Raw genomic sequence first — 8971 nt, 5'->3', positions numbered from 1 at the left:
ATCATAGCGCCCCTCGACCTTGTTTGGCCTCAGAAAGGGTCTCTGATCCGTAAGAATTTCGTCTCGGGTTGGGATGACGCTAAGAGAGCGAAAATCTTCGGGCGGTACCGCCTGCGCTGCCATAACTAGAAACTGAACAAAAGCGTCGTTAGTAAGAGGAAAACATAACGAAAGGTCCCAATTATCCAGGCTAAAGGCGCTCTAACATTGTGCAATTTTTCGTGCAAATTGTTTCGCAACACAATTTCTACAAACGTTCTCACACCACGAAACAAGTTGTTTTACGGGGGTTACATTGACTAGAGCAACGTTTCATGCAGCTTGTCGCGTTTCGATGATCACATGAGATTAAACTGAGGAACATTTTCATTGGTTGGTGCCGCAAACCATTGCGACACCAGTTTCCAGGGCAGATGTTAAACTGAGCAATGCTTAAAAAATTCGTTGCAACCGTTGAGGAAAGTAGAACTCAATTCTACTTTCTGCAACGATTTCTGCAACTGGTCTCGCAACGTTTTTAGCCGTTGCAAGGGATATGTTACATTGGGCAATGATTCGTGCAACTTGTCTCGCAATGGCGTTGAGGGACATTGAGTTGCACGAAGAATTCTACAGTGTAACAGCGCCTTAATCAAAAAAAATGAGTAATTAAACCTGCAATGCTTGAGTTTTCCGTGAGCTACAATGAGAACAAAGCACCCTCAAGGCCCAGTAATACTGACAACATTTTTCGTGCAACTTGTCGCGCTACAATGTTGTGTTGCAAGTTGAGATGGCTTGTTGCGCGTATTGCCACCTTCTTGCGCAACAAATTTTCATGTTGCAAAAATTAAAAGCAACGTCTACTTTTTGCAACATAAAAATTTGATTCGTAAGAAGGTGGTAATACGCGCAACAAACTACCTCAACTTGTAAAGCAACATTTTTGCGCGACAAGTTGCAAGAAAAATCTTGCCCGTATTACTGGGTATTACTCTTCCTTTTCTGCTCATGTAAGACGTCCAAATTTTTATGTCAGCTGTAGTTATGGATAAGATTGGTTGGGGTTCTCCGAATTCGAAGCTTTAACTAAAAATTAAAGAAACCGCCGGATAAAAGAACTTAGGGGCTTGTTGAGAATGTGATCCGCATTTCATCAAAACACTGAGCTTTTCAAACAATTGGGTTTTAGGGTTACACACTATGGACTAAAAATCATCATCTTAGAAAAATGGCAAACGGAACTTGGTGTTTCCACTGATCGTTCTGAAGTGATTTCTTTTACTCCCATTAAATTTCTTGGTGCAAGGGGGTGCAAAGTTCTTTAGAACTTTTGTAGATCTGGGAATTTCACAGGTGCAGTACGGTACGAAAATGGACAATAGGTGGTTGCAACCGATCTCTTGAGACACAGATAACAATGCTACAATGTACACTTGCTGGTGGACGAACCAAAAGAGATAATGAGAGATCTTTTGTTTTCGTCCAACAACATGGCAGCGATGACGTTTAAGCAAGGGCGACGGCAACGTCAACGAAAACGACACTTCAAAATACGACTTACGTTATTTTTAGTATCAAGTCGCGATATCTACCTAGACTTTCGCTCAACAAAACGAGCACTGTGATTGGTTGATTCTTTGTCACATGGCCCTGATCAAATTGAAATGTATCCCAACCAGGATGCAGTTCCGCAGTTGTTGCCCGCTCCTAATGTTTTGCTGCGATTGTTGCAGGAAAAGTCTAATTATATAACAAAGCACTTAATGTCTGGTCCCTCGGGAAAATAGTTAGTTTTGTTTTCCCTCGAGTCCTGATGTTTCCCTCGACTTCGTCTCGGGAAACATGAGGACTCTCGGGAAAACAAAACTAACTGTTTCCCTCGAGACCTTACATTAAGTGTATATTGTTCACGTTGTACATCACACCGAGCGAACTATCCTGTAACTGGATGGGTACGAACAGTATTAAAGTAAAGATAGAAAATGACTACTTCGTTGTTGTACGCTCGCGTTATCGTCAAAACCTCTCCAAAGTTTGGTGCTTTCGCGTTGCTGTTTTGTGGAGTACGGCAAACTTGAAATGCACTGACTAGACGAAATGCATGCCGCATGTGCAGCACGATTATTCAGTTTCCTTTTTAAACCAGTAACATTCTTGCTTTGTGGCGTTGTTATTGCTGTAGCTGTCGTAATTACTTAAACTCCTTGTAATGAGACCAAGAAAAAATCACGAAAAAAACTCTACAAAGCTGGATAAGGTTTGAATAAAAAGCATCTAGTAAGTATTTCCGGTAAAAAATATCAAATCTTACTTGATTTAATACGTGTTTTTTTAATCAATACGTGCTTGCTAAGATACCACAAATAATTCACGTTGTAAATTATACAACGTTGAAGAGTTGCATGTCGCAAGAAATAAAACGGGAAAATCAATGGAATCATACTTGCATCACGGTTGTGTTACTTACAGACAAGTTGCCAAACAATCCACTGTGTCAAGTCAAGAACCGTTTCTCAGAATTCACTTCCTTCTTTCCGGTCCACTCATTTCTAGGAATTGCTGGGCGCCTTCGCCGGTTCTTTAAGAAAACATACACTGGTTGTTTTTTAGTTTTCATGCACTTGAAACGCCCGAAAAGTCCAACTATAATACTATCGCATATTGTTAATTTAAAACCTTTGGTTTGCGATTTCAAAGGTAATCGTGGCTGAGTTAAATAGTACTTGTTTGAAATACATTTCAAAGTGTCGAAGCGGATGGCTTTTTTTCTGTTTTGAAGAAAATAAGGCTAAAGACCTGTTCACTTCCAATCCCAGAGATATTCTAGGATGAAAACAAAATAAATCCCATACAGTATTTTCATAAGTTAAGCAAATGATTGCAGGGAGTAATCAATTGAAATAATCCTATCAATAAATCCTATCAATTGATATTGATAGGATTTTCTATAAAATACTTAACTTTCCCGTTAAAATCACGAAGATGACATATCAGTGTCTTAAATTCTTAGTTGAAAGATGTTACAATTATCAGCAAGCGAACGTTTTTAACCTTAATTGGCATATTTCGAGTCCTTCTATATCTTTAATGGACTAAACACGGTTTACATTTCTAGTAGCTACATTTAAATCTGGCACAGTGATCAATAAGACACTTTGTACAATGCTCAACAAAAAAATGACAAGGAATGATGGGACTTACACTTCGAATTCTGTAAAGCTTGGAGCTCTCAACATCGTGTACGTGTAATGACAAAAGTGAAGTTCATCATGAAACAAGTGACTGTCACACTTGCAACATCAAAGGTTCACTAATCAGCTCAGTTGCTATTGCAAGCAGTTGTTGCAAATCCCTAAAACGAGAATTTAGTTCTATCTGGAATGCAAACAGTTAAAATTTAAGTGATTAGATAAATTAAGAGTAACAAGTTGGTACAAACTAAATGAAAGCAGTTTGGTGTGAGAGTTACCGACTAAAGTTCACAAAGAAAGGCGAACCAAATTTCTTCGCACAGTGTCGCCGATTAATAGCAAAAGAAAATTGTAAAAGGTTATCACGGTTTCAGTTATACAGAATAATACTTTGCGCACTGTTTCTTGACAAAATGAATTGAGCTACGACCTGCTGAATTTGAATGTGGAAACCACCGGATAATCTCTGACTGTGCCACTTCAGAGATGTAACACCGAAGTCGACTGCGAATCAAGATAATTTTAATTCATGGTGAGACTGCATTTCCTCGAGACCAGTGCCCAAACGTTTAGTAACAGGTTCTGAAATGCTATCTTTTCAACCAAAGCTATTGACCAAAGCCTATTTGGTCTCTTAATAAAAGGGGAAACTGATCGAGTACGTTGATGTAGCCAAGCTAGGGTAAGTTGTTTCAAGGGCGGTTGGAATGCCTCCAGTAGGGAAGCTAAGATTTTGCCATTCCGGATTTGCACATAAGTAATATTTGGCTTCGGTCGGCTAGGATTTTCCACTATTATCTTTCTTGTGATTGAAGCTGACTGACGGAAGAGTACACCACCTAAATCATATTCATCGGAAACTTCCCGTCACGAAACAGCAAATATGGCGGTGATTGGTCGTTTAACAACCCTTTAGTGTTCATAAGCGAAAATAATGAACATTAACCTATTAACCGCCGAAGCCTTTTCTTCAGTGCACCCAAACAAATGACTGTTTCACCTTTCATGCAGTTTTTCGAGTCAGCAAAGAAGTCTTATCATGGCTCAACTGCCTCTCGACATCACTAAATTCTGGATCGTGCTCAAATGGTTTTAATTCCTCTTTGTACGGCCTGTGATGTGATCACTTAATAACTGGCGAAGTCTTCTTTTGCTCTTCAATCGTATCTGTGCCTCTTTTAAAAATTAATACGAATCGAAACGAAGCAATGATATCGTCACGTTTTTCGATAGAAAAATAGTGCCTGCATCACAATTTCTGATATTAAACGACATTAAGTTACTGGCGACTACCTCCCGTCCGCATTACATAACATAGATAATTCCTTTCTATGTTCGGACCAAGGATTATCACTGAAATTAAAAATTGGACTCACCTGTCCAGTTAAAATAGGCTGTCTTTCATATTCTCCATTACAGAATTAACAGACAAAAAAGTATCTACATTCAATCACATTGAGCTAAATATTTGTCTTTTATAGCTTCATGGTATGGCAAACAATTGAATGCAAAATTCTAATTTGAAAAAAACCCACCAATCAGCGAAAGAAGAAAACGATTTCTGAGAATTAAACATTTCACTTCCGTTGTCTTCATTTCAAGGAATTTTTCAGGAATGAGAGACCAGTTTCTCGGAAAAAAAGAACTCAAACTCAATTAACTAGTAAAAATATTTTCTTTCATTGCCTGTTTACAAACATCCCTATGTCCAACCAATGGTACTTGCCAAATAATACAGCGAGGCTATAAATTGTGTAAAACTGGACATTTCTGTGGAAACTATCAAGCATAATCCGCTTTTCTGAGAAGTCCACAGGCTAGTATAGTTTTCTGGGAATACGCTGTCATAGAGCGGAGCCCACAGGTCACGGCATAAAATCCCTTTTCCCTTAATGTTTCAAGATGGCAGTTACATGTTATACACCGTAAATGCCATCAAGGCCAACATTTCAACTTTGCTGCCCATTAATCGCCTGATAGATTCTGTGTTGCTTCTGGGGGAAAAAGTAATCAACTATTCGTCGCAAGTTTGCCTGTACTCCTAATACCGGGAGAAAAATTGTAAGCAAGATCCCTTTTTAACCCCAGTGTTAACAGACTGTCAGCCTTTCATTTTCTCTGAATTTTGATTCCGATCTCATCCTCAAAGTTCTTTCAAAAAAGCGGCGTCCTTATTCTGTTCACTCGGTATAAATTGTGATATACACCCCAGTAAAAACATAAATGCTTTAAAGTAAAAACTTGAAAAAGCAAAAATTAAAAAAAGACTCGAAACAAAATACACGGTTATTTTGCTCTACCAGTTTTTTCGGTTGCCAAGAAATTTAAACATAAAACTAGCTAGTATTTGTACTTAAGAGCATCTTTGTCAGGCAAACTTTTTTTTCATTATCATTTCCACTGTCCACCTGGCGACATTACTGGACCATCTTACTTAAAGCTGTATTCAAGATGTTTGTGCAAAATGTCAATTCCTCCGGTTCTCTTGCACACCAGCTCCAGCTCCAGCTCAGTTTTACGCTCAGCAAATGAGACGTGATTGTAAATAAGAAAATATTCAGCTGCTGAACCAGAGAAGTTCTTCATACCTATGTTTTAATTATAATATATATCTGTTTAGGCAAGACTGTAATCCTCAATGATTATTTAAATAATTAAATTTTTGTTTTCTAATCGAGTAATGTGAGAACTACATGGATGATATCGTGCATAAAATGGAAACTCGGAAAAATCCGATATTCTGCTGAGTGTGAAATAGCAAAAAATTGACCTCTTTAGCTTGTACGTTTTGTTTTCCAATTCAAGCCACGTGATGTTACTCAGAGAAAAGTTCCTTTCAAATGTTGTCTTATGCACGTGCTTATGTACAAATAACTTACGAAAAAACAAAAGGAGAATTCCATTGACTACATCAGCACTCGGTCTGAAATGGGAAAATCAAGCGTACAAGCTAATTTAAAAGAGGTCGATTGAAGTATCGAGCTCTTTCACTAAGGTGCATTTTGGCGAAGTATTTTGAAAGGTGTGTTTTTTTTTTTTTTTCAATCATTGTTATCCACACATTTCACCTCGGCTACTTTATCATATACAACGTGGAGTCTACTGTAATCTCAGATATCAGTTAAATTTTCTGCCATTTCTCAGCTGACAGTTAAACTTTTGGCCAATTGTCAGTATTAGTTAAGTACTGTTTTGACAGATCTCAGTTTTTTTAGTTTTAAAATTCCACTAATTCACTCAAAGCCATGACCTTTCGTCAAGAGGCTTTCAAAATGCGCTTGCGAAAGAAATTTTGCTTCACCGATATGCCTGTCGGGGAGATAATTGGTGGTTATGATGTCGGTAAAAGTCCGTTCTCTGATTAAATTGGTGATCCTCATTTTGCCTAGGTTGAATATGCCCTCCCCCACCCCCAAAAGGATTGAAAACACTTTACCTTCCGCACGCTCTGTCTTATGCGTCTCAACACATCTTCTTAATAGTCTGAATGTTCCATATCATCTTACTGGTTTCTATACAGAGGCACATGACCTTGAAGCGTGTAACCGTTGCAACTCCTTTTCTTGGAACAAAGCTGGTGATTTTAGGACACCAATATTATACCCAAATATGGACAAAAATAATATCAAGATCGAAGTTGCACGGGAAGGTATGCTACGCCGTACGTGACAAAATATCAAGTCCGCTAAAAAATAAAACAACTTGCACAATTAACACTCAAGTTGACAACAATTAGAATCAGTTTGTTTGTTGACCAAATCAAATTCCTCGCAATTTATGTCACTTCTCTTGTTGTGCAATTCATGTATTCAAGGCCCGCGCATCGAATGTCTCAAGCTCGATAATTGCAATTCAAGATGCTTGTTTTATAAATCAAGAAGGGAGAGAATAGCTTTTGATCAATTCTATTTTCGAGGGGAACTGTACCAGTAATGGCGGGCAACCCGTTTATCGTCCCAATAGGGAGTTTAAGAAATGACGACTGCTACGGCAACGACAACACCAAAAAACAGTAATATCACCTGTTTCAATATATGAGGCGAGCCAGTCCGGCTAGGCCCCCTTTGCCAAGATCTCGGCTCATGCCTGTTTTTATTTAGTAAAATTTCGGTTCGTTTATATCAGAAGGCGGGCTGACCCACTTGCCGAGATCCCGGTCTGAGCCACGGAGATCTCGGCAAGCCAGGCTGAAAAATTCTCATGACGTGTGGGTTGCCTTGAAAACGTAGTCGGATTTGCATAATCACAGGATTATTTTTGCATCTTTTGTTTTAAAATGCCATTCCGTACTTGCTAGCGCTAAAATGAACCTTTCGTTTCGAACGTCAAAGCAAGAAAATTCACCAGGTACCCCATGCGTGACTTTGACGGTTACAAGACACGTAAACAAATTCCTAAAATTCATCCCGGTAAACCTGGCTGAAATCGTCCATATAAACACTTCATCCCTTTTACCGGGCCAGCCCGCCTAACAGCGTTTTCGTCGCCGTAGCCTTCTTGGTTTCTTAAACTCCCTAATGTTTCCTGTTGTCAGTTTTTGTAGCCATAATTTTCTGGTGGATTATATTGGTTACTCAAACTGCTTGTTGTAGATGTGCTTCATTTTGCTGATCATTCGCAATTGGGTCTCTGAGCGAGTTACTCTTCACAACTTCGGGAACTGGGTGAAGTTATAGCGACATGCGAGGAACGAGTATTCCTATGCTTGGGCTTAGTGAAAGATTCGCTTGTAGACCAAGATCCTCGATACTTTCAGCGGTCACTGTCTCGCTCAGATTTACTCGCGTTTAATCATTTTGCCACAGGTGTTCAGTCCCCCTCGAAAATAGAATTGATCAAAAGGTATTCTCTCCCTTCTTGATTTATAAAACAAGCATCTTGAATTGAAATTATCGAGCTTGACATTCGATGCGCGGGCCTTGAATACATGAATTGCACAACAAGAGAAGTGACATAAATTGCGAGGAATTTAATTTGGTCAACAAACAAATTGATGCTAATTGTTGGCAACTTGATTATAAATGGTGTGACTTGTTTTATTTTTAGCGGACTTGACATTTTGTCACATACGGCGTAGCACAGGAAGGAAAATATACGAGCTACGTTATATCCAAATAAGGAAATTTTTAAACTCAAAAAACCCCAGCTCTGAACCAGAGTTAAACGTTTCAAGGTCATGAGCTTCTAGTTCTCTGTTCATACAGTTATCCCTTCAGTCTCAACATTACAACATAGTAAGGGACCAAAGAACTGTATATTGTGCACTTACCGGCATTCGTACCGTGCACTTACCGGTATATTAATTAAAATTTCTGCCATTTCTCAGCTGACAGTTAACATTTTGGCCAATTCTAATCATCAGTTAAGTTTTGACAGATCTCAGTTTTTTTTAGTTTAAAATATCCACTTACCTTGTTAGTACATATTTTCGCGTCGTTTTAATTTCGCGAGTTTCGCGATTTAAAAGCGACGAGAAAAACATTCCCGAGAACTTTAATGTCGCGAAATTTAATGACCTCCTTTATTTCTTGTTTTCTTAATTACTTGATTGCCAAAGCCAGTCGGAATCTGCGCTTCATTTCTCCGTTTCCGTGTCGGGAAAAGTATTTCCTTTCACTTCCCTAGTGGTGTCTTTGTGCATAGAGTCTTCAGCGCGTATTTTCATGGGTTTCAGGGGGTAGGAGAAATGCGCAGATTTCTCTGGTGGACACAGTAGAATATTTAATTAACCTACAATGGCGTCGAAATCATTAAAACACAAATGGTGTTTTGGTGGATCTTTTAAAAAATATATGCCT

At 38.8% G+C, this 8971-nt stretch overlaps 1 protein-coding gene across 3 annotated transcripts in view; it reads right to left on the bottom strand.

Moving 5' to 3' along the window:
- Nucleotides 1-7953, bottom strand: part of LOC138006879 (NFX1-type zinc finger-containing protein 1-like) — a 44838-nt gene extending 36885 nt beyond the window's left edge. Inside the window, exons 1-4 of one of the 3 annotated variants that reach the window (XM_068853488.1) lie at nt 4550-4658; nt 3184-3357; nt 2450-2560; nt 1-132 (exon numbers count right to left, since the gene is read on the bottom strand). The exon at nt 1-132 is cut by the window's left edge and continues 348 nt beyond it. In XM_068853488.1, coding sequence (XP_068709589.1) covers nt 1-123 — 123 coding nt within the window. In that variant the 5' untranslated portion in view covers nt 124-132; nt 2450-2560; nt 3184-3357; nt 4550-4658. Of the gene's footprint in view, nt 133-2449; nt 2561-3183; nt 3358-4549; nt 4659-6609 lie in introns of those variants that run through there. The other 2 variants (XM_068853489.1, XM_068853490.1) reach the window with 2 other exon arrangements.
- Nucleotides 7954-8971: the final 1018 nt, after the last annotated feature.

Source organism: Montipora foliosa, chromosome 6 (genome assembly GCF_036669935.1).
Source record: "Montipora foliosa isolate CH-2021 chromosome 6, ASM3666993v2, whole genome shotgun sequence".
Classification (NCBI taxonomy): Eukaryota; Metazoa; Cnidaria; class Anthozoa; order Scleractinia; family Acroporidae; genus Montipora; species Montipora foliosa.
This window is presented reverse-complemented; position numbering and strand designations above follow the sequence as displayed.